At 55.0% G+C, this 24,960-nt stretch overlaps 2 protein-coding genes across 3 annotated transcripts in view; one reads left to right on the plus strand and one right to left on the minus strand.

The window, feature by feature from the left end:
- LOC125281390 (ral guanine nucleotide dissociation stimulator-like) overlaps nucleotides 1-1,091 on the minus strand; it is a 102,180-nt gene extending 101,089 nt beyond the window's left edge. The window contains exon 1 of the mRNA XM_057312732.1: nucleotides 869-1,091. The gene's annotated coding sequence lies outside the window, so the exon portion shown is untranslated. The remainder of the gene's footprint in view (nucleotides 1-868) is intronic.
- Nucleotides 1,092-11,388: 10,297 nt separating this feature from the next.
- On the plus strand, nucleotides 11,389-15,765 carry LOC130543811 (ral guanine nucleotide dissociation stimulator-like). 2 transcript variants are annotated; one of them, XM_057312734.1, is made up of 8 exons: nucleotides 11,389-11,895; nucleotides 12,264-12,367; nucleotides 12,875-12,944; nucleotides 13,554-13,625; nucleotides 14,085-14,439; nucleotides 14,772-14,804; nucleotides 15,180-15,301; nucleotides 15,494-15,765. In XM_057312734.1, exons 1-5 carry the CDS (start codon nucleotides 11,842-11,844, stop codon nucleotides 14,229-14,231), a joined length of 447 nt encoding a protein of 148 aa, XP_057168717.1. In that variant the 5' UTR covers nucleotides 11,389-11,841; the 3' UTR covers nucleotides 14,232-14,439; nucleotides 14,772-14,804; nucleotides 15,180-15,301; nucleotides 15,494-15,765. The 2 variants fall into 2 exon arrangements, with proteins under 2 accessions (XP_057168717.1, XP_057168716.1); XM_057312733.1 differs by having other exon boundaries at nucleotides 14,085-14,804.
- Nucleotides 15,766-24,960: the final 9,195 nt, after the last annotated feature.

A 24,960-nucleotide genomic window follows, 5' to 3' on the forward strand; every position in this document is an offset into this window, starting at 1 on the left:
GGTAAACTTGGAGGCACAATGAATCAACGAGGTCTCCAGGCCTTTCGCCCCAAAAACCACAGGGCCACAGCAAGTTGAGCGCCAGCTGCGGGGAAAGAGCTGGCCCGGATCCGGGTTCGAGGCTCGCCCTTCCCTGCCGCAGGGCCAGTGAGTCCCCATATCGGGTCAGGGCTCTTCTCCCCCCTCCAGGTCCCCAAGGATTTCCCTCTTCCTCCTCCTTTCTCTCTCCCCCCTTTTGTCTTTGAGGCAATTGGCCAGCTCCCAAGGAGGCCGGCTGGCCTCCCCAAGCCCCCGGCCTCCCTGTGCGCTCCGGCCTCCAGCCCCTCCGTCTCTCCGAGACCCCCGAATCCACCAACTTCCCCATCTTTCACGAACCCCCCCAGGCCTTCTCATGTCCCCCAAACCTCCCCGTTTACCCGAGCCCCCGGCCTCCCCTCGTCCCCTGGCCTGCCGGAGCACGCCGACCTCCCCACAAGTCCGTCCTCCACCCATAGCCGTTCTCCCAGAACACGCCCCCTCGTCCCCCTTCCCTGGCCTCTCCTGTCCCCCCGGCGGCCTCCCCACATCCCCGTCCTCCCGGAAACCCCCAGTCCGTCCCACATCTCCCGACCCGCCCGCGCCCCGATCCTCCCCAGAGTGCCGCCCTCCCCGGGCCCCTCCCTCGTCCTCCCCACTTCTCCGGCCTCCCCACATCCTCGGCCTCCCAAGCGGCGCGCGGGAGGGGTCCGTCTCCGCCTCATCCGCGGCGCGGACCGGCTGGTTAGCCCCGCTCGGCCCTCCGCCCGCGGGCCGCGGCCCTGCCAACCCCCAGCACCAGGAGCCGGCCCACCCGCCCGCTTCCCGGCCCCCGCCCCCTCCCCGCACTCACAAGTACCGCGCGGGGCGCCGGGAGGCGAGGGCAGACCACTGCGAGGCGGCGCCGCGAACCGACGGGCGGCGCTCCCTCCAACGCCTCACGCCGCGGGCGCACAGCGCTCCCGGCGGCGGCGGCGGCGGTCCCGGCGGCGGCGGCGGTCGCGGCGGCGGCGGCGGCGGCGCCGGCTGCGGCGGCGGCAGTAGCAGCAGCAGCAGCGGCGGGCTTGCGCCCTCTGGCCGTGCTGCGTAGGCGAGGGCCGCGCATGCGCGGCGACCGGCTGAGGAGCGCTTCACCGCCCCGGCGCGCGCCCCGCCGCGTCCCCGCGCCGAGCTTCCGCCCCCCCCCACCCCCCCTCCGGAGGACCGGGCATGCGCCCGGTGGCCCGCGCATGCCCTGCACAACACGGGGCTCCGGTCCCGAGACCGCGCCGGACAGTCGCGCGGGGCATTCAGGACGGCAATGGACTGAGCGAGCCTGTGGTGGCCGGGTCTGGGGAAGCCTCGGCGGAGGCCGGGAAGCGCGGCCCGCCGAGCTGAGGTCCCGGAGGTCCCACTGGCGGCACTCTGGGCCGGCGGGGCTGGACCGACCTCGGGGAAGCCCTCCCACCCGCTGCCCTGCCCCCCACAGCCCGGACGCGGCCCCTTTGCAGGGCCTCCCTAGCCCGCCGCCCTGCAGCCCAGCCCCAGGGCCGGAACCCGCAGGGTCGCGCCCCCCAGTGGGCCGGGGCCTGGCCCGAGTCCTCGCGCGTGTCTTCGCCAGGCTTCCTGCCCACCCCGAGGAGTTAGGTGTCCCGGGACCCTCTGCACACAGGAGAGTGAGGCTCACATCAGGGATGTGTTCCGTGGCATCACAGCTAATGCTGGGCTGTACTTAGATTGAATCCTGAAAGACGGCCTGAAAGAGGCTGTGGGAGGTGGCTGGAGGTAGACAGATGTGGGGCCTGCGTGCTGGTCCCTGGGCTGCAGAAAGAAGAGGAGGACCCCCAGGATCTGGGAGTCACCAGGCCTAGGGCAGCTGAGCAGACCCAGGACACCAAGTGGAAGGGGCAAAAATGCACTCGTCCAGGGGCTTCTTCAGGCATCCTTAGGAACCTGGCGTTTGTTCTTTAGGCCGCAGGCAGCCTGAGGAGGGTTTCAAGCAGGAAGTAATATCTGATTTGTGTTCTTAAAAAAAAAAAAAAATGGATAGGAAGGGGCAGGGCTACTTTCATCTTTATGGCGTCACTTTGATCCTCACCACAAGCCAGGAGGGTCCTGGGATGGATCCATGCATTGGTCTCCCTACTCAGAGGGGAGTCTGCTTCTCCCTCTCCCTCTGCCCCTCCCCCTGCTCTCTCTCTCAAATGAATAAATAAAATCTTTAAAAGAACAAAGGTAATAAATATCCCAAACTCATCATTTCCTGATGGCTTTACTACATACTGCCATCATCTACGCTCTCGTCTGTTGTATCTTTACAGCAGAAATCCACGGAAATGACGTGACGAGCCGCTGACATCTCTTCCTGACTGTTCAGTAAGGGCAGGCTGGGAGCTTGAAATCAGCCACAGTGGGAATATGCACCCCATGGAGACTGGCACACGCCACAAATCAGCACCCCCCCCCCCGCGGGAGCCTGTTATATTTACCAGCATTGCACGGTCTATGTGCTGCATGGTGAGATGACATACAGTCTGGAAACAATGAGACAGGGACATTTAAAACAAAGCTTCATTTTAGTCCAACGAAATGAAATGCGTTCTGAGCACCTGCGAATTCCGTGCCCACCTCTCGCTTCCTCCGCCGTTGACTCTCCGTGATGACAGCTGTGATTTGTGAGCACCTGGTAGATGCCAGGCGTATGAGGTTGTATTCTCTTATTATCACTTTCCGGTTCAGTGTGAATATTGTCCCATTTCATGAATGAGAAAACGGAGGCACAGAAGGGTTAAGACACTGCCCAGGATCAAACCTTTTGCACCTTGCCTCAGGGCCTCTTGTCTGGCTCCGTGTGTACCGTCCCCCTTTCTTGCCCGAAGCAATCCAGAATCTGCGACTATGTCATTGGACATGTCGTTACTTTAAGTTCCAATTGATCTTCATATCCACTTGTTCTGCGTTTTCTGAAATGTCATTTATTCTTTGGCTTGAGCGATTTTCCTTTCCATCTTCTCCACTCTCTGCGATTGCATTTAATGGCAACGTTGATAAAGCCCTTTTCTTTAGGGTGATCTTGCCAAAGCGAGGGGTACTTTATAACCTTCAGCAGATAATTAATGCGTGTGACAACCCACAGACATTGCACACACTTCAGCAGGACGATTGGGAGGAGTTCACAAGCACCTGAGCTGGAAATAAATTACAGGGGAAAGGCCTGCACCCCCTCCCCCGGGCACCCACACTCCGAGGCTGGCACCTCCTCCTTCCCGCAGCATCCTTGTTAACAGTGTCGGCAGCCAGCATGGTCACCGTAAGGGGGAAACCGAGGCAAGGAAGTGCCTCACCCAGGGCATCAGCAAATCAGCACCAGAGGTGTGTGGGACACAGGAGTTCTGGGCAGAACCCAGCCAAGAACGGGGATTACCTCATGCTAAATCCAGTGTTTGTTGAACGACTGAATGAAGGTCCCTATGTACTCCTTTCTCCCCGTGAATATGTACAGCGTGTTACCTTTGACCCTCTGACTGTGGTTAAAGTGAAGAGAAAGAAAAGAAAAGAAAAGAGAAGAGAAGAGAAGAGAAGAGAAAAGAAAGAGAGGTTTTTCTTTGTGATGAGAACTCTCAGAACTTGCTCTTCTCACACCTCTCAAATACACCATAGAGCAGTAATGAACTGTAGTCCTGGGGTGTACTGTAAATCCCTATTCCTTATTGATCTGAAACTGGAATTTGTACCTTTTCACCATTCACTAAATTCCCGCACCCCCTCCGCCCTCTGCTTCTCGTTACTTCAATCTGATCTCTTTTTCTGAGTTAGTCTTCCCCCTTTTCTCTTCTTTGTCTCAGATTCCACAGAGAAGGGAAAAATAGCTCTCTGTCTCTCTCTCTAGACAGGATCAATCTCTCTCTCTCTCTATGCTTCTCTACAGAAAGTCTTTGCCCTGTCTCCCTTATTTCACTTGGCATCATGCTTTCAAAGTCCGGTACTGTTAGCACACTTAGCGGGATATCCTTTTCTTCTGGCTGATTCCTATGCTATTCTCTAGGTACCACTTCTTTCCCTACTCAGCACTAAAGGGCACTGATGTTTTCCGTGTCCTGGCTATTGAAAATAATGCTTCTTGAACATGGAGGTGCAGGTAGTTCTCTTTTTAATTTTTGGAGGGACGTCCACAGTGTTCTGCATAGTGACAGTACCAATGTGCATTACCACCAGTGGTGCCCAAGGATTCCCTTTGCTCCACATCCTCACCAGCATTTGTTATCTCTCGACTTTTGGAGGGTCGCTCTTCCCGCCAATGTGATGTGATGTCTCATGATGCTCTTGGTTGCATTTTTCTGTGGGTTAGTCATGTTGAGGAGCGTTCACTGTGTCTGGGGCCCAGGGACACGTCTGCATTAGACCTTTAGTTCCTCATTTAGACACACAGGGGTGGGTGCAGAAGCACTCTTCTGGCTGAGGTGCGGGTGCTGGAATCGTAAAGAGGACACCATGGGAGTGGACAGAAAAGGAGGAAAGGGAGGGTTCTGAGGTCCTTTACTCTGCCCAGGGAGCCAAGAGATCCTGCTCCTTTGCTCTGTGACTCTGCAAAGGCACTGCGTTGAGGACCCCCGAGAAAAGGCATGGCTTTTTTTGCTGGTGTGCCTGCGTGGGGCTGTGCCACCAGAGCTGGAGAGCTGGATGCAGGGCGCTTCCTTGTCCATGGTACCTGGTGAGTTCTGCTGGAGGAACTGGAGCAGGAAGAGTCAGGCAGAGGCCATTGTGGTTGTCGCCCCTGCCCAGAAACAGCTTGAAAGTTTTAGTAGCATTCTGCAGTCTAGGTGCTTAAGAGGGGAGGTGGGCTCCAAGATCTTCTCAATTATTCATTGAGTAACTACACACTGAGCACTGCCCTATGCCAGGTATCTTGCTGGGCCCGTGCGCAGAGCTGAAATTACCTAGGGCTCCTTTGCTTTAGGAGCTCCCAGTCTACACATGGACCAAAGCTCCAAAGAGAACGCACGTGAAAGAAAAGAGCAAGCGCTCTGTACTAGGAATGAAGTGTGCTACGGAGGAAGGCTGGGGAGTCACTGCATGGAAAGATATGAAAGGCCTCACTGAGGCTGAGGTTGCTGAGAACAGATTGACCAAAGGGAGCTAGACCTGCACACGTCAGGGAGCAGCGTTTCAGGAAGAAGTGACTTGTGCTGCAGACACTCAATAACAGAAGCCAGTTTGGCCAGAGGAGTGAAAAAGGCAGCCAGGGTGGCTGCAGGGACACTAGGAGGAGAGCAGAGGGGAGGGAGGAAGGCAGGGACAGATGCTGAGGCCTGGGAGACTGTTACTTATCTAGAGTTGCCCCGGGACTGCATTGCCCTGATACCCTGCATGTGCAGGTGCATCGCTTTAATTTCTAACAGTATTTGTGGGTGAAGAATGCGGGCCCAAATTAGCATGGTTCCCCAGGCTCAAGGTGTGTCAGTGGCTGCGGCTGTGACCAGGGCCATACTGGAAGAGGATTTTGTCATGAGTTGGCTCACGTGACTCGGGATGCCATCTGGACTCAGAACCTGAGTTCCTGTGTGTCTTTTGGCCTTGGCACTGCCTCCGTTCTCTGTCCTGTGAGCCTCTGTAGATGGCAGCTCAAAACATCGGTGCTTGGTTCTGCTTCAGAGAGAGAAGAAGAAGGGAAAGGGAAGGAGTGAGTAGTGGAACATGATGGAAAGTAACTAGGGAGTGAGAAACTCTTTGCATGACATGTAGAGAAGCTCTAGGCATGGTACTTCATCACGTTGAATATGTCCTGTGGGTCAAAAGCCAGTCACTGACCACTTAGCAGTTACAGTCTGATGCCTATACCACAGGTCAGGATCCCTGGGAGCCATGGTGAAAGCCGCTCCCCTCATAGACCCAAACGAGGTAAAGGGGTCTCGTTCTTCATATAACGGGAAACAATTGCATGGTTTTACTATAGAGGATGACAATGCCTGCATCTTCTTGCTTTTCCAGGCCATCATGGTGCCCACCTTAAAATGAGGCCAAGAGGGAAAGTGACAGTTGCAGTATTACAGGGCTGGAACCCAGGCCTCTTCTGAGCAGCCCTCCATGCCAAGTCCCACCCCTTCTTGTAATTCTTCCATCTTGAAAATTGTGCCTCAGATACACAGGGGACCACCCCACACATGTAATAAATACTCTTATCCACAGACACCAGAGGATGTCCCAAGGAAGTAGATTCTAGCCTGATCCCCACACTGCAGGCTGGGAAAGTGGGGACTACGTGAGAGACGCAATGACATAGGACACACAAGTGCGCAAAGAAACACAGAACGTAAGGTCTGAATTCAGCTCTGCCTCCTGAAGCTTCGGACCCTAGTTCCATTTCCAGAGAGTGGTGGCTATGGCCTTTTTGGCTCATTGTGTCCAGTTAAGGAGATGACATGGGGGAGAAAGCTAAGGAGTCAACTGCCAAGAAGGGGCTCTGGATAGGTCTGACTGAACACATGGTCCCAGGGATTAGAATCTTGAAAGAGTGACCTCACTTCCTCTGTGATAGGCCCCAACTGAACTTAGAACTCTGGTAACCGGGCACCCAGATTCAAAAGACAACCTGCTCTCCAGCTCACTTGGGTGGAGACATTCGAGAGAGCAAGATGTTCTCTTGCTGCCTTCCTCCCTTCAGGGTCTCTGGGCCCAGGCAAGCCCAGAGAGAGAGACTTGCAAATAATTGTAGACGTCGGCTCAGCCCGCTTTTCCGAGCCCTCTGGACATGTGGCAGGAGACACCAACAGGTAACACGAGGCAGCTCAGGGCAGCCCACTGGAGAGCAGGCAACAACTGTGATGTCACCTCAGCAGGCCCACACCTCTTGCCCCTCATTATGTGTGTCCCTGTGTGTGTGTTGGGGTGGGGGGCTGGTTGTCTATGTGTAGAGAAGGGGACAGAGGATGTGGGACACACCCTTCCTGGGCAGAAGGAAGCTGCCAGGTGTTGGAAGCCTGGCCCATCTTTCATGTTCACGCCCCAGGTCATAGCAGGCAGGATGAGAAGCTGAGCACTGGGGACCAAGCTCAACTACCTCGATGTTAATCACGAGCTCTAGAGTTTCATCTGGCTACCTCCTTGCTCGATGTCTTTTCAGCTGCCCCTTTTTGCCTCAACTGGAGAACAGGATTTCTAATGCGGGTGGCCCCTTGTGGCAATGTCCCGGGAGGACACTAATGTCTCTTGACCCCATGTCTATGGGGCACTGCATTTTCAGAGCTGCACCCAGGAGGTCATCGAAGAGCTGGTCTGGGACTTCAACTACAACGCCCTAGACAAGTGGCAGGTGCACCAGGCCACCCAGGATCAGTGCCGCTCTGAGGTGAGAATGGGAAGAGGGTTCCACACGCCCAGGGCCCCCACACAAATATGGGGACAAACCTGGGGCCCTCCCATGGTGTTTCCACATGAGTGCCCCGCAGGCCCAACCACAAAGTCATCCCAGTATCCACACCTCCACCACCAGCTGTGGGAGAAGGTAGGAAGACACTCTTCACATAGGTGGGAATGGTAGAGAATAGTGTTCGTGTTTTTTGCAGTTTGGGGCGTGGGTTATTCTGTTTCATTCTGTTTTGTGTGACTTTTCCCGCAGCCATGAGTGTCTTTGCATTTTGCTACTGTTTTGAGTATTTTCTTGACTCACCCCAGCCATCCTGTGTAGAACCCAGCTCCACTGTCCTTGGAGAACGTGTCCAAGGCCTTATGAATCCTCACCCCACACAGGGTGATTGAACATAAAAGGAACGGTGGGATGAAGCCATTCTATATGTTCCTCTGTAACGTATCACCTCTCAGAACACATCGACTCATTGTATGTCCCCTGGGTCACAAGCTGTGTCCTCATATGTCTTTTTGGACCTCCGTATGGGAGGTTGTCTGCCGCCGTGAATCAGCCTTTCAAGCACGGATTGGGTGCAAGGCCTCTGATGCCTCCTGGCCCAGGTAGTGGACTCTGTCTTTTCAGAGTTCAATCCAGGCCATCTTTGAGGAGCTGCTTGCTCCAAAGGCTCAGCTACTCCATCTCCCTTGACAAGCAGCAGGTGCCTCGGCCCACAACAACATCCAATGCTGGTCTGGGGTGAGAACAGGTCCAGATTGATGTCCAATCTCAGGACCCACAGATGATCACGGCAAGGCCAGAATCCACACTAGAAACAACCAGCTCCCCTGGGGCCTGCCGAGGAAGGTGGATTTCCCCTGAACCTTTCTCCCCACCTGAGGAACAGACCAGGCCGCAGCAGCCTAGGGAAATGCCATGCATTCCATGCTCTGGACAGTTCTCAGGCCCAACGTCTATGATCTCGAGCAGCGTTGGAGATGCTAAGCCTGTGCTTTCTCCTGTCTGCAGTAGGGATGTTGACTGATGACTCAAAGGCATACAGTTCTTAATAAAGCCTATTCAGAGAGAGAAAGGCTGTGGTGGCTCAGCTAACAAGATGTGTTGAAGTGACCAATGCTTTCTCATTTCACCCCTAAAGGCAATTGTACTTTCAAGCCTAGAGCCTTTTTCTGGGTGGGCCCTCAAGTCCCTTTTCTTCCACAACTTCCTGAAGGGATGGGACTCTCTGGTCTGAGCACCAGACCCTGATCATCCTGGTGGTTCGTGGTGTTGAAGCTGACTCCATTGCCCCCCACACCCCCCTTCTCTACCTGGTGGGAAAAGGAATCATCCCTGTCCCTGGATGAGGCCCAGACGATGCTGAGGCTCCGAGAAGGCACAATGGAGCATTTCGTACAGTCCCTGGTGCCATCCTTCCCAGATGGGAGCATCTCAAACACCTCAACGATCTTCTGCATGTACGAGATGTTCACTTCAGCCACACAGGTCCTGGGCCAGCAGTTCAATAGGTGAGTGCCCACCCCATGCACAGCACAGGGTGAGCCTCCCATCTACTGGGTGTACATCTCGGGAATGGCACTACCCTCTCTGACCTTCCCTTTCCTCTTCTGAAAACTGGGGTGGTTAAGAGGATGAACCTCATACAGGTACTGTAGGAAATCATGGGAGGAAACATGGCACGGTCTACTCTGGTGCTTGGCTCTGTAGAAAGGGCTCCTGGACGTGCTGGGCATCTTCTTGCTTAATAGTTCTCTCTCTCCGGTCAAGAAGCTCTCAAGTGCAACCCTCACAGGCCGGTGGCCCTTCTGGGTTGACGAAAGGAAATGCAAAGCAGGCAGTTTCCCCATGTGCAAAGGACTTCTGAGATTCCATCTAGATGGTTCTGGTAGTTGTCCTTTGTGTGAGCAGCTCAGGGGCACACTGGGAGCAGGCAGACCAGCCCACGGGCCACTCAGGATTTGGAAAGTGCGGGCTGGGAAGTAGTCGTTCAAGAATGTATATTAAGCACTAGGAATGTGAATGGAGAGAGGAGATACAGTGTCTGGGTCTCAGTTCTATTCAGAGGGTCAGATAGGCACTCTGCACACCCTAAGCATGCATGTCCAATGGTTGTTAGATGTGACATCTTCGTAGCCTCCTCTAGCTTTGAAAGGATCCACCTAGAGCTGGATCATAGGACAGATGAAATGATCAAGTAAAACTGGGACAGGGGTTTGGGTCCAGAAGCAGGGCTGGCTGCCTCCACAGAGCAGGGTGGGGGACTACAGGGGTGCTGGCTGGGGAGGGATTTGCCAAACCAGGGATCTCACCGATCTCTTGATTTCCAGTGGGTGGGCTTCATCTGGGGGGCTTCATGTGAAGAAGCAAATGAGTCAAAGAAGGCTGTGGAGGGGGTCCCGGGCCCTCTGGGCGGCAGAGCACAGTCTGGGCTCAGTGGGTGCCTGAAACACCCATCCCTTTGACGGTCCCAACTTGCTCTGCCTGCCCCTCCCTGCTGACCACCCCAACCGGGGCCAAGAACCGAGGCTGTGCTGAGCCGACCACTCACAAATCTGCCTCCAACCTGAGCCTTGATACTGGTGTGCATGGAGGATAGAGTAGATCAGGCCCATGGCCAGGTAGAGGAGAGGAGAAGTGGATAAACCAGACTCATTCAGGTTTTCAGGAGGACCAGGCCTCCCACTACGAGGGCAGCTAGAGAGGGGTTGGAAGGGGGCTGGGGCCATCCTCTGGGACCCATACAGAAAGAACGGTGCTGTGGGAGTAGCATGTGCAATGCAAGGCCAGGCCTCTGACTCTGCTCCACATATGACTCTCCCCAGCACCCTGTCTCCCATCTTGGGTACCTGGCCTGACCAGAATTTGCAGGCTATCTATCAGTCCCTGGGCTGTGACCGTGTCGAGATCAAGGTGGACTATGTGCATGGGGCCATGGTTCTGAAGTGGCATGCCTGGGACCTGACAAACCATGTCCCCCTTCTCCTGATGCAGCGGGAACTTCTGGCGCTCACTGAGGCAGAGGTGGAGGGTAAGGGGGATGGCAAGCTGGGAAGGCTAACTGGGATGGGGTTCATGGGCTGGGTATTCCTTTCAAGGCCATGGGGTCTGTCCTGGTTTTGCAAAGGCATCCGGAAAGTCAGTGATGTGGATGAACCTTTCTCTGTCTCCTGCCCCAGTGCCAGCTCCAGGGCTCCTTCCAGCGGCAGAGCCAGGAACAGGGCCTCCTATAGAGCTAGAGGCGACCCCAGCTCTGTGTCAACTGTCACCTGCGGTGTCAGAGCCAGCCTCCCCTCCGTCAGCTGTTCCAGAACTGCAACCCGTGCTCCCATCTTCTGCATGTGTGCCGGGTGCTGAGCGGCAGTCAGCTGGACCACCCTTTTTGCTGGAAAGTTTCACTCAGGCAACAGCCACAGAGCCCACCGCGGCCCCAGAGGCTTCCTGCCACCGCTGTGTCACCCCAAAGAACCAGCTGGGTGAGGAGAAGCCCGACCTCCTGGACTTCCCTCCCAGGCTGGTGGCAGAGCAGCTCACGTATATGGATGCGGTGAGCAGCTGGGCTCTCAGGGTGGGCCAGGGGCAGGCCTTCCTTCTGCTCTCACCTGCCCCACACCTGCCTTTCCCTGATGTGGACTCCTATGGTCTGGGACCAAATCTCAGCTCCACCACTTCCCAACCCTGTCAACCCATCAAGGCTCTTAGCCCCAAGCTTTCCCTATCCAGCTGCGGACTGTAGCGAGAGACCATGATAAGCACTGATACGGAGGTACTAGGGAGAAGAAATGAGCCAGAATGGAGAGACCAATGGGCAGGCCCTGGTCCCGTGGGTGGAGGAGGGCAGCTCCCTGTGTTCAGTCAAGTCCATGGGTCACCCACTCATGTGCCTTGGAGGATGAGTACCCTCAGCATTGATTAGGCATCTGATGTGTCCATGAGGACAGGGCAGACGGAAGAATGTGTGGTTGCAGCTCCCGTGTGAGAATGTGCATCTGAAAGGGGGGGAAGGACCAGGGGGATGACCAGTTGGAGGGGAGGGGAAGAAGCCCCCTTGGGTTGGACCACCTTGCAGTGCCACCTGGAGCTGGGAGTTCCTGAGCATGATCAGGGTGCCAATGCCCTCCTTCCTTCCCTTGCTCTGTTTGCTCCTGGGTCATTGTGTACTGGGTTCCCTCAGGGAAAACAATGGAATGAAATCCACGGTCTCGAACCAGGCTCAGGCCAGATTCTCAGCTCCCTGAGGTCCAGCTCTGACCTGTGACCCCCACGTAGGACATGAGTCTTGCATGGGAAATGGCTGGGTGAACCAAGGTCCGCCTGTTCTCTAGGAGCTGTTCAAGAAGCTGCTGCCCCATCAGTGCCTGGGCTCCGTCTGGTCCAAGCGCAACAAGCCTGGCAATGAGCACCTGGCACCCACAGTCCGGGCCACTGTCGCCCAGTTCAACGGTGTGGCCAAGTGTGTCATCACCACCTGCCTTGGCAACCCAAGCATGACAGCCCGGGACAGGGCCATGGTGGTGGAGCACTGGATCAAGGTGGCCAAGGTATGCAACGGGAAGCCCAGCCGAGGTGCTCTCCTGAGTCTCGGGCACTGCTCTTCCCTTGATCAGGTCTCAGGGTGGAAGGCCCTGGTCTTTGCCCTAGGGACTGTGCAGTCCCTAGGCTCTTTGGTCCAGGGGCATGCTGACCTCGCCTTGCATGGCCCCATGCTGGGATGCTCCGTTTCTGCCTGGCTCCTTCCTTGGAGTGAGGTAAAATCTTCCTCCTCCTCTGGGCCTCACGTGTGCCCTTCGGCAGGTCCCTGGACAGCGGCTTCCTCCAGCAGGAGCACTTTCCCCTGAGGGGGACTGAAGCTTGAGAGCCAATCAGGTGCCGGCTCCCCAAGTGACAGCCCATTCTCTTCCCTCCCCAGGCCTGTCAAACCCTGAGGAACTACTCGTCCTTACATGCCATCCTCTCGGCTCTGCAGAGTGTCTCCATTCACCGCCTCGAGAACACGTGGGGGAAGGTTTCCAGGTGAGTAGGCCTCTCTCCATGGAGGGACCAGGATGGACGAGGGAGCTCCCAGAGGCTTGTCCTCTTCACCGTCAGGCAGCTTGGACCTTCTGGGAGGCGGCAAACCCCGACCACAGGACCTGGGCTGGTGGGTGGGTCTCTCAGCCTCCCTGGTGAGGAGGCCACCATGCCTCCCACTTTAGAAATCAGTTTTGCCAAATGTCCCACACGTGGCTGAGCTGCATTAAATCTCTTCACGTGTTTCCTTGACAGCCACTAAGCTCTCTGCCCATTTGAACCCCAAATTGACCCAAACAGCGTTTCTCAATGAATATGGGAAGGGAGGCCCAGGACGAGCCACATGAGAGCTCCCTCCCATGTCCTACAAAGACCTTAGTGCTCAGAGGATCCCAGAAGAAACCCTCAACCAGGCAGGTTGACACTCTGGGGTTCTCAAAGAAAAGGCACTCGCACTCAACCCTGCCACATTATTCGTCCATTGATCCTGCCTCCCTTGCCTCTCTTCAGGAAGCCATTGAGGATCTTTCAAAAGCTGTGCAGCAAGGACACCGCACAGGGCAGGAACCTGCTCATCAAGGTAGCCTGGAAGGTGTAGGTCTGGAAAGAGAGGAGGGGTGGGAGGGAACAGGGTCCTGAGTAGATGTAGTCGGGAATGGTCTGAAGCATTCCTTGGGGAGGGGAAGCCTTTGTCATGAATGTGGCGACAGCCTAGGTGAGGATGCCGTTGGTGGCGAGGGGGCAAGCAGGTGGTGTCCAAGCAGACTCCCTAGCCTACACACCCTCTCACTCTCTGTCGACAGCTGGTCCAGGTGGGGGCCTCTACAAACCTGGAGAGCCCAGAGGACAGACCTGTGCTCAGTGATGGGGTTGGGCTGGGTTGAGGGCCACAACAATGATGAGAGTAATAGGACCCTGAGTCCTCAGGAGACCATGGGAGATAGGTGGAGTTGTCACGTTTCCCGATGAGAAAACAGGCTCGGGGAGGCCAGGCTGCAATGTCAAGTTCACACATGGAGTGAATGTTGGAATGAGATTGTTCTGGAATCACTCACGGCCTGCTTCTGGATAATGGGGCCTCAGGATCAGTATGAGTTAGGTCAGATGTCTAGGTTCTGACGTCCAAGATGGTGGGGGCAAGTGGCCTGAGGGTATGATGGTCTCAAGGAACTTGTCCTTGGTCCTGCAGGAACGACCGTCCAATAGATTTGCCACCCTGGTGATGGCCCTCCGGGGAGCCCAGAAGAGGATGCAGAAGAAGGTGAATGTGCCTGAGGCCCAGGGCCTCCAAAGTCAGAGGAGGAGGAGGGCTCCTCCCTGAGGGCTGGAAGCCTCCCAAAAAGGAAAGATCAGGAAGGGGGGGGGCATCCTTCCCACTCCAGCTGCGGCTCCTGGGGCCACAGCTTCTACAATTCTTATTTCAAAAGAACCAGGAGGAGGGTCCAGAAAGGTCCATAGAGAATGGGTTTTGCGGGTGGAGAGGGACTGGCCTAGTGCTCCATTCCCTGGCATTTTTGAAAAGCAGGCCCTGAAGGTGCTGAGGAGTCTGATGTTCTGGGGGGGAAGGGAAAGGGAACCCGTGGGGGGAGGCTGCTAAGGGTCCTAGGCTGCTCCACGTGAGCCCATGGGGTGGGCTAGGAGGCTGGAGCGTTTTCAGTGGAGGGTCCCTGTGGACACCAGCGAGCAGGGACTCATCCCAACCCTCCCCCTCATGACACAGGGTGTCGTGCCTTTCCTTGGCACTTTCCTCACCGAGCTGGTGATGTTAGATACCGCCATGGAGGACTATCTGGAGGTGGGTGAGCCTGAGGATTGTGGGGGAGGGACCAGAATCCGGAGGTTTGGGAGCAGAACGCCCCTGTACTGAGCCCTGAGCTCTCAGGACTCGGCAAACCTCCCCTCATGACAGCCTCACGGCTACCCTGTGAGCCTGGGGGCTGTTGCCCATCTCAGGGATGAGCGAGGTGAGGCTGCAGTTAGGCCATGGCTCCCGGTGCCGAAGACTGGTGAAGCAGCAGAGCTTCCTGAAGGCAAAGCTGCATGAGGTCTGTCTGAGTGGACCTCAGCCTCCCCCGGTGAGTTTGCCCGTGGGGGGAGAATGAAGTCAGGACCCTCCACGTCAGCAAGCACCTCAGTAGCCGCAACAGCCCCTTCCTGCCTGAGGCTTCGGCCTCCCCTACTGTCTTCCGAGAGGGTGGTGCTGCAGGGTCCCGACCTGTAGCCAGTCCATCTGCCCCATGTCCTCCTTTCTCTGGACCCCAGAGCCTGGCCTAGATCCCAGGCCCACTATCTGTGTATGCACGGCCCCCTCATGGGTCCTGGCCATGGTGCAGCATGAGAAGGGATGGGAATCAAGTGCTCCTAAGAACCAGGGGCCTCATTCTGATGGACTTTGTCTGCATTCCAGGGGAATGAGATCAACCACCAGAAAAGAAATAAGGTGAGCATATGTGGCGCTTCCTGCAGGGAAGGGTAGGGAGTGGGCCTCAGAGATGTCCCTGGGAAGAACATTGCTTGGCTCCATGCCCTCCACCTCACATTTCCTGGGATCCCTTGAGAAGAAAGCAGTGCAAGTCCCATCCCGTTAGGAGATGGGGACAGAGCATGGCATCCAGGAGAACTTCCCGGAGGAGGGGCTACTGATATTCACCTCTGAGAACAGGTGGAGACCAGATGAATCTCTAGGCAGGAGGGTGGCCATGTGTGCCAGGACCTGGGATAGGTCCCCGGTCCCGCTCCTCAACCGTCACCAGGTCCTGCAGCTCCCCCCCCACCCCAGGCTCCCTATGCATCCTGTGCTTCTCTCTCTGCTCAGGAATACCAAGTCATGACGGACATCATGCTGCTCCAGGTGGCTGCCGAGAATTACACCCTAGAGCCCGAGGATCCTTTTTGGGCCTGGTTCCAGGCTATGGAGCCGCTCAGCGAGGCTGAGAGGTGAGGCCCATCAGGAGCTGGGTCGGTGAGGTTCGGGGTGGACTCTTTCTGCTGGCCACTCCTGGGATCCTCCTTCCCTGGGCAGCCTCAGGCCTTGTTGCCGGGGCGCCAGACTCCAGCTGTGGGCAAACACTGGCAGGGACTCTTGAATGGAAGCTCCTGGGCAACTCACAGGTGTCCCTCTGTCCTTAGCTACACCCTGTCCTGCCAGCTGGAGCCCCGGTCCTAGCTGGTCAGCAGCACTCAAGAAGGAGAAGAACTGGCCGCAGTCAACCTCAGGGCTGTGCAAGTGTCCAGTGGCCCTGCAGGGATTCCTCAGCAGCTGCATCCTTGCGCCCATTTTCTCCACACCCCTTCCCCCCATCTATTTCCTTATGTAGGGGGCACCATTTAGTTGTTTTAAATAGTACCGTGATAGATTTGCATGTTAGGAGATTAAAGCCCTTGTTTTGTTTTAGAGCCCATGTGTGTGGTTTGGGTCTTTTACTTCCTGCAGTAATGGAAAACTTGCACAGACTCTCGTATTCGTTCCTGACCTAGGAAATCTTCCAGAGTCATCAGCTACTGTATGTGGGAGGAAGGAGAAGTGGCAACCCTTCTCCCTAGCCACTGGAGGGCACCCCAAAATCCCCCTTACTCAGAGCACGGGTCCATTTCAGTCAATGAATTTGGGCAAACAGCAGAGACAGCCCCTCAGAACTCAGATTTAGAGGTTGCAGGGACTTTCCCAGGAATAGCAACAACCACTGAAAGTGGGAGTCTTTAAGACTTGTACGCCCCAGAACTCCTTCCTGCCCCAGGACTGGGGTTGCCTTTCTCCACTCTAAGGCCAGGAAGACTGTGTCCTGCTTCTTCCATTGAGATGCTTTTTTAGTTTTGTGTTTGGTTTTGGAACTTGTCGTATTGTAGTTCAATCTCTGGAACTGCATCAGCACCTAGTGGGGAAAAACACGGAAGGAGATCAAATCCTGCATGTGAAGGGGACAAAGGCAGAGGAAGATAATTTGCAGATGGACTCAGGGCAGGCAGGACTTTCCAGCCTCAGTCTCCCCGTTGGCCGTTTACCAAGTTTGGAATCTTTCTGGGATTCTTGTCAATGATCTCTGGATTCCCTTTCCTGCTTGTTTTGTGTGTTGGGAGAAGATGGGAGGGGTACCTTAAAGGGCACACCTGAGCCTGGTTCCATGAGCATCTATGCTGACCTAGGAGCCAGGATTTCCAGTCTTCGTGCATCTCCTTATGCAGTTCTTCTGAAGCAGCAGTTCCCTCCAGGCCCCAGGCTCTGCGTCCGATCCATGGTAGCCACTGTTCCCTGGCTGGCATCTGCTGGATCAGGGATGGGTTCTCTCTTGCCAGGATAATGGGAATTTTTTTTAAAATTTTTTTATTATGTTTTGTTATTCCCCATACAGTACATCATTAGTTTTTGATGTAGTGTTCCATGATTCATTGTTTGCGTATAACACCCAGTGCTCCATGCAATACGTGCCCTCCTTAATACCCAGCACCGGCCTAGCCCAATCCCCCACCCCCTCCCCTCTGAAACCCTCAGTTTGTTTCCCAGAGTCCATAGGGGAAGACTTTTTTAAACAAACCCAATTTGATGAGTTTTGACACGTGTATATACCCATGATAATGAACATAGTCATCATTCTCAAAAAATTCCCTGATGCCCTTACAATCCTTCCCTCCCCCAACCATCCCGTCACCAGGTAATCACTGGTCTACTTTCTGTCTGTCTGTGTTTGTTGGTTTATTTTTATGCAAGGGTGCTCTTTATTTTTTTATTTAAATCCAATTAATTAACATATAATGTATTATTTGTTTCAGAGGTAGAGGCCAGTGATTCATCAGTCTCATATAATACACAGTGCTCATTACATCACGTGCCCTCCTTAATGCCCAGCACCCGGTTACCCCATCCCCCACCACCTCCCCTCCAGCAACCCTCAGTTTGTTTCCTATGATTAAGAGCCTCTTATGGCCTGTCTCCCTCTCTCTCATCTTGTTGTATTTTTCCTCTCTTCCCCCATGATCCTCTGTTTTGTTTCTTTAATTCCACGTATGCATGAGATCATATAATTGTCTTTCTCTGATTAATTTATTTTGCTTAGCGTAATCCCTCCAGTTCCATCTACATCATTGCAAATGGCAAGATTGTATTGTTTTGATGGCTGAGTAGTATGCCATTATTCATACCACGTATATATATTCCATTCCATATATACCACATCTTTATCCATTCATCTGTCAATGGACATCTGGGCTCTTTCCATAGTTTGCTGGTGTGGACATTGCTGCTATAAACATTGGGATGCAGGTGCCCCTTCGGGTCACTATATTTGTATCTTTGGGATAAATACCTAGTAGTGCAATTGCTGGGTCATAGGGAAGTTCTGTTTTTAACTTTTTGAGGAACCTCCAAATTCTTCTCCAGAATTAGGTACCAGTTTCCATTCCCGCCAACAGGGCAAGAGGGTTCCCCTTTCTCCTCATCCTTGCCAACATCTGTCATTTCCTGACTTGTTAATGAGGTGGTATCTCATTATGATTTTGATTTGTATTTCCCAAGTGATATGGAACATTTTTTCATGTGTCTGTTGTCCATTTGTATGTTTTCTTTGGAGAATGTCTATCCGCGTCTTCTGCCCGTTTCTTGCTTGGATTATTTATTCTTTGGGTGTTGAATTTGATAAGTTCTTTATAGATTTTGGATATTAGCCCTTTATCTGATTAAGACATTTGCAAATCTCTTCTCCCACTCCGTCGGTTGTCTCTTGGTTTTGTCGACTGTTTCCTTTGCTGTGCAAAAGCTTTTCATCTTGATGAAGTCCCAATAGTTCATTTTTGCCCTTGTTTCCCTTGCTTTCTGTCACTTTAGGTTAATGTTGCATCCCCTGGAATTTTATATACACGGAAACAGGATGGACAGTATGTCCAGTATGGTTTGTTTTACTCACCCTAATACTGTTCAGATTCACCTTTGTTGTGTGCACCAATAGTTTGTTACTTTCCATTGTTGAGGAATATTCCATTATATGGATATACTAAAATTTGTTTATCCATTCACCGGTTGATGAAAATTTCAGTTTTGTCCAGTTTGCTTTTCTACATTAAGCTGCTATGAGCATTCATGTTCACATCTTTGTATGGACATACGCTTTCATTTCTCTGGGAATGGAATACCTAGATCGAATGGGAAACACATAACTTTTTAAAAAACTGCCAAATTATTTTCCCAAGTGGTTTTACACTTCTATCAGCAGACAGGGCACGGGATGGGGCCACTTTGCCATCACAAGCGGGAAACTGTGAGACTGGACCCTAGAGCTTCAGGTGGGGAAGCAGCCTCGAGAGATGGGCCTTAGCCAGCCTGACCCGAAGTTCGATGAGTGAGTGAGTCTAGTCCTTTTTTTTTTTTTTTTAAGCTTTTATTTGTTTATTTGAGAGAGAAAGAGATAGAATGGGGAGAGGAAAGTGGAAGCTGGGAGAGAAAAAACAAAGCTGAGAAGATGGGAGAAGTGGGAAATCTCCAAGGGCAGTCTGCTCACCTTGCAGACACCGGAAAGCGGGCAGCCTTCTGTGCTGAGCACGACACAAAATCTGCAGAGAGAACACTGCTTTCGTGGGGATTTAATACTGATAATGACTTTTGTCCAGCCCACGATAGAAACAGGTCCAGGGGAGCCCCTGCAACTGCATTGTCTTTGCTAAACCAGGATGCACTGCCTGTTCACCCTGGAGAGAAGGTGAGGGAGCCTCCTCTGGACTCAGAACTGGTCCTCCCCTCCCCCGCCCTGCCTTGGGAGGCTGAGGAGCTCAGTAACTGAGAGCACAACTTTGGAACCACACGAGCTGGGTATGAATCCTTTCTCTGCCATTTACTTGCTGGGTAGACTTGAGCTGGGTAGTCATCACCTTCTGGCCTCAGTTTACCCATCTGGAAAATGCATTTAATAGCACTTATCTGATGAGTTGTGACAATGAAATGAGAGAACCAATGGTTTGGGGCAGAATTTCCCAGAAAATGTACATCTTTTCTTCTCTAGAGGCTGGTGCAGGTATGTGGGTGCTCTGGATGGAGGCTAACTTGAGCCCTAGCTGCAAGTTTTCCAGGCCAAACGGGCATTTCCGGTTAGGAAGATGGGAGTTTGTCCCCGTCCGGGACCTGCTGAGTGCTGTACAGGGAAAGGGTTTCCCCTCTGTGTGTTGGGGGGGGGGGCGGGTTGTGAGTAATGGGAAGTGGGTGTGTGGCCCAGACCTGAGAGCAGTATCCCTGGAGAGCCCCACGGGTGAGGTCCTGGGGTCACTGCTATAGGCGGCTTAGCCCCTAGGGCTGAGCCTCTGGACAGGGCCTGGAAGAGGTCCAGCTAGTGTGCCCTGTATCCCAGGGACCTGGAACGCCATGGCGGGGCAAGGAGTGGGGAGATCTGTGTGAGCAGGTGAGCAGGAGTGGCTGGGGCACCCCTAGCTCCAGCTGAGGATGAAACCACACCTGGGGCAAATCGTTCACATGTCCCCTCAAAAGAGCTGCATCCACTGCAGGCACTACTGGGGGGCATGACCCTTCCCCCCACCCAGAGGAGTTAATAGTCCCACATTCCAACATCCCTACATTAAATTCCTGTGGGAAGTGAAATTTCAAACATATTGTAAAACGTCCATCAGCAGCCTAGTTCTGAAAGTCCAGAATGTTCCCTCCTGGGCAAGGAGCACATGGTGGTTGTGGCCCATCTTGCTTTTACGCTGGCCAGAGTTGAAGGAGGGAATCTGGCTTCTGGTCCCTCAAATTGTCCCTCCTTTGTTATGCTTCCCCTTTGAGCATCTTCCCTAGGGGTGCCCCCTGGCCCCTTCCCTTCTGCTCTTGCAGCCTCCCCCCTCCCCATTTCACTGATGAGGAAGTTTAGACTCAGAGAGGTAGAGCAGTCCCCTTAGGGCCACTGGGCTGTCACATGGGGGAGCTGGGGTTTGAACCAGATTGGTCGGACTCCTCTCTCTGTTCTTCTGCAGGGTGTCCCTCTTCCCTGACAGTCTCCTGGTTCTGACCACCTGAGGGCCAGCATCCCCGGAGGGCAGGTGGCACACCCATACCTCCCAGTGGCCCATCTTACTGGATCTTCGAGTGCCCCGGGCACCAGTTTCCTGGATCCCACTTTTTCTCATTCCAGTGTCTCTGTGTGGATCTGCAGGCTGGTCAGCGCCTTGATGTGGGCAATAATGTGGACTTCGGTGTGTCCTTGGTGACACCAGCTTCTTACCGCCCACCCTCTTTACTGTGCACCCACCCCCAGTCTTAAAGTGTGCTTCTGTTTCCACTATGAGCAAGTCCCTCCTAGGGACAAGCCCTCATCAGACTAGGGAGGTGGGAGGGTGCTTTTCAAGGAGGAAGTGCTCCCAGGATGCAGCTGCTTTGCCAATACACAGGAAGCCCTTCCTGAATGCTTCCCACAAAAGGTCAGCGTTCAGCCTGTGTGGCGCAGTGCAGGAAGGGGAGAAGCCGCATGGTCTTGTGTGTTTTGTTTTTTTATGTGGGGTCTGAGCATAGCAGAGGCTGCACAGGGAGAGGGAGGAGTGCATGCTTTGCAGTGGGACAGACTGCAGCTTTGAGCTCCAGCCCTGCCACCTGTTCCATCGCTTGCATTTTTCCTTTGTCACGGTTTTCACAACAATAGAATGAAGATGATGTTAACATGCCCGTGCTGCAGGGCTGCTATGAGGTTTGGAGACTGTGGACACAGCATCTGACCCACAGAGCTGAGGAAAATCAGCTTTTATTAACACTGCACTCTGGGCGGTCCTTTGAATGATCGCCCCTCCATGATCAAGATGAACAGTAACCTGTACAGGAATGCTATTGCTACCCCATGATACTTATGGAGGGTATATTGTGCCAAGCACTCTGCCGAGTGTTTGACAGGAACAGTTCATTTTCTCCCCACAACAACCTAAGGTTATGGAGCTTCTCTGTAACCTCTATTAACAGATGAGCAAGGACGTTATGCCACCTGCTTAGTGTCTGACCCTGGGGAACAGTTGAACTTGAGCCTGGGTCAGCTTCACTGTCCATGGACTCCTGAACCTGAGCTCTTGGGCACCACAAAGTATGCTCAGGGGATGAGGAGGGTCTCGGCTGCACAACCTGCTGCTCATCTCCTCCGTCTACCTTTCGTCCTCTTTGTATCTGTTTGCATCACTTTTTGTCTTGCCCTTTCCTGATTTTCTGCTTTTATTAGGCAGAGGAATAATCAAAGCCGGCCTCCAGAACATCAGTTTTGAATGCATCATGATAAGGTTGAGGTCATCAAATGTGTCAGTTATCCATGGCTGTGTCACCACGCTAACATCTAGGGCTTAAAACCACAAGTATTTGATTTGCTCGTGATTCTCTGGTTGGCTGGTTGGGGCTGAGTGCATCTCCACAGTTGTGCTGGTCTGCCTGGGTCTCTGGTGGCCGCAGCTGGCTGACTACTTGGCTAGGGCTGGGTGGTCAAGCACAGCCTCACCCACGTGTCTGGCAGGTGGCAGCTTGTCAGCCAGGGAGGATCTGCACTCTTCTACGCAGCCTCCTCACCAGACCTGCTTGGACTTGTTTAGAATCAGGTGACAAGAAAGCCAGACCATCTCCTGCAGCTTCGGCTCAAAAGTCACACCACATCCCCTGTGACACATTTTCCTGGTCAAAGCAAGTTACAAGAGCCATCCGCATTCAAGGGGTGAATGACTGGATTCAATCTCCTGTGGGGAGCAGCGTCAACAAGTTGGTGGCCATTTTTAGTCTACCAAAGCGCCCCCACCGCCCTGCAAAGATCCCCTCACTATAATCCCCTTTGTCCCTCCACTCCCTTCCCTGACTCCCACTCCCTTCTTACACTTTAAATAACAGTTTCTTACTTCCCATCACCCAAAGCTGTACTCAGTTACTCCACAATATCTCATTATGTGCCAGGGACCCAGAAGTGAACAAAGTCCCTGCTTGAATGAATCTAACGTTCTGGGAGAGGGACACACAACCAAGAAATAAACAAGCACACAGTGTAGGGCTGTGGAGGACAACAGCTGCTTTGCAGAACAACAGAGCAGAGTCAGGGGGTGGGGGGTGGGGGTTCCTATTATACACAGAGTGGTCAGTTGGCATCTGATGAGGTGACACATAAGCCTCAAAGACATGAGGGAGTGACACGCTCCAGAGGGAGGAGAGTTCCAGGTGGAGCAAACTCTGGGGACCAAGGCCCTGGGGCTCACATTCAGAGACACACTTCCTTGCAAACTTGGATGGAGTTAAAAAAATTCTACAAATAACCATAACACATTTCATTAAAGAACAACAAAAACATATATAGTAAAACTCTTGCTACGCAAAATTGTTTTATTTTACCTGCTTCTGTTACAACTAGAGTCAAATGATACCTTCTGAGGACAGAACGGTGGGTTACCTTTTTGGGCTTCAGGAGTTCACCTTTGAAAAGGAGTGTGGCCCTAACCTGCCTCCTGGCTTGTGGTGAGGATCAAAGTGACACCATAAAGATGAAAGTTGCCCTGCCTCTGGTTTCATTTCCTACCGCAAGGTTGTCATTTTTTTTTTTTTTAAAGAACACAAATCAGATATTCCTTCCTGCTTGAAACCCTCCCCAGGCTCCCTGCGGCCTAAAGAACAAAGGCCAGGCTCCTAAGGATGCCTGAAGAAGCCCCTGGACGAGTGCATTTTTGCCCCTTCCACTCGGCGTCCTGGGTCTGCTCAGCTGCCCTAGGCCTGGTGACTCCCAGATCCCCGGGGTCCTCCTCTTCTGTCTCCAGCCCTGAGACCAGCACGCAGGCCCCACATCTGTCTACCTCCAGCCACCTCCCACAGCCTCTTTCAGGCCCTCTTCCAGGGTTCAATCTAAGTACAGCCCAGCATTAGCTGTGATGCCACGGAACACACCCCTGAGCCTCACTCTCGTGTGTGCAGAGGGGCCCGGGACACCTAACTCCTCGGGGTGGGCAGGAAGCCTGGCGAAGACACGCGCGAGGACTCGGGCCAGGCCCCGGCCCACTGCGGGGCTCGACTGCGCGGGTTCCGGCCCTGGGGCTGGGCTGCAGGGCGGCGGGCTAGGGAGGCCCTGCAAAGGGGCCGCGTCCGGGCTGTGGGGGGCAGGGCAGCGGGTGGGAGGGCTTCCCCGAGGTCGGTCCAGCCCCGCCGGCCCAGAGTGCCGCCAGTGGGACCTCCGGGACCTCAGCTCGGCGGGCCGCGCTTCCCGGCCTCCGCCGAGGCTTCCCCAGACCCGGCCACCACATGCGCGCTCAGTCCCTTGCCGTCCTGAATTCCCGGCGCGACTGTCTGGCGCGGTCTCGGAAGCGGAGCCCCGTGGCGTGCAGGGCATGCGCGGGCCGCGGGGCGCATGCCCGGTCCTCCCAGCGGGGGGGCAAAGATCGGTGCAGGGACTCGGCCCGGCGCGCGCCTTGGCGGTGAAGCCCGGCTCAGCCGGTCGCCGCGCACGCGCGGCCCGCGCCGACGGACGCAGCACGGCCCCGAGGGTGCAAGCCCGCTGCCACCGCTGCCGCCGCCGGGCCGGGACGGCTGTGCGCCCGCGGCGTGAGGCGTGGGAGGGAGGGCCGCCCGTCGGTTCGCGGCGCCGCCTCGCAGTGGTCTGCCCTCGCCTCCCGGCGCCCCGCGCGGTCCGAGTGAGTGCGGGGCTGGGGAGGGGGCCGGGACGCGGGCGGGCGGGCCGGTTCCTGGAGCTGGGGGTTGGCGGGGCCTAGCGGGGCCAACGAGCCGGTCCGCAGGGCGGATGTGGCGGAGACGGGCCCCTCCCGCGCGGGGCTCGGGAGGCCGAGGATGTGGGGAGGCCGGAGAAGTGGGGAGGACGAGGGAGGGGCCCCGGGGAGGACGGCGCTGTGGGGAGGACCGGGGCGCGGGCCGGTCGGGAGATGTGGGGCGGACTGGCGGTCTCCGGGAGGACGGGGATGTGGGGAGGCCGGCGTGGGGACACGAGAGGCCAGGGAAGGGGGACGAGGGGGCGGGTTCTGGGAGAACGGGGATGGGTGGAGGACGGACTTGTGGGGAGGTCGGCGGGCTCCGGCAGGCCAGGGGACGAGGGGAGGCTGAGGGCTCGGGTAAACGGGGAGGTTTGGGGGACATGAGAAGGCCTGGGGGGCTTCGTGAAAGATGGGGAGGTTGGTGGATTCGGGGGTCTCGGAGAGACGGAGGGGCTGGAGGCCGGAGCGTACAGGGAGGTTGGGAGCTTGGGGAGGCCAGCTGGCTTTCTTGGGAGCCAGCGGATTGCCTCAAAAACAAAAGCGGGGAGAGAGGAAGGAGGAGGAGGAGGGAAATCCATAGACGGGGCGTCTTCCAGTAGGATGGTCCACAGCATTACTGAACAACAGAAGCTTAACCAGAGAAACACAAGATCTGGACCGGGACACTGGCTGCTGGGGTCTGCCAAGCCCTTCCCCTGTGCTGGCGGGTGCGGGGTGGTCCCCACACAGAGCCCGGCCCAGGAGGACATGCCCACTTTAGAGCCAAGGAGGCTGAGGCTCAGTAAGGGCTGGCACCTCACTCAAGGCCACAAAACTAGAAAGCAGCCACGGCCAGGCCGGTTAGCAGGCTCCATCAGGGCCGACACCCACACTCTCCTCGCTGGAGCCCCGGGAATTTAAGGGGACTGGCACGTGACACGGGG

The sequence above is a fragment of the Ursus arctos genome, unplaced genomic scaffold, assembly GCF_023065955.2.
Source record: "Ursus arctos isolate Adak ecotype North America unplaced genomic scaffold, UrsArc2.0 scaffold_16, whole genome shotgun sequence".
In the NCBI taxonomy this organism is placed as follows: Eukaryota; Metazoa; Chordata; class Mammalia; order Carnivora; family Ursidae; genus Ursus; species Ursus arctos.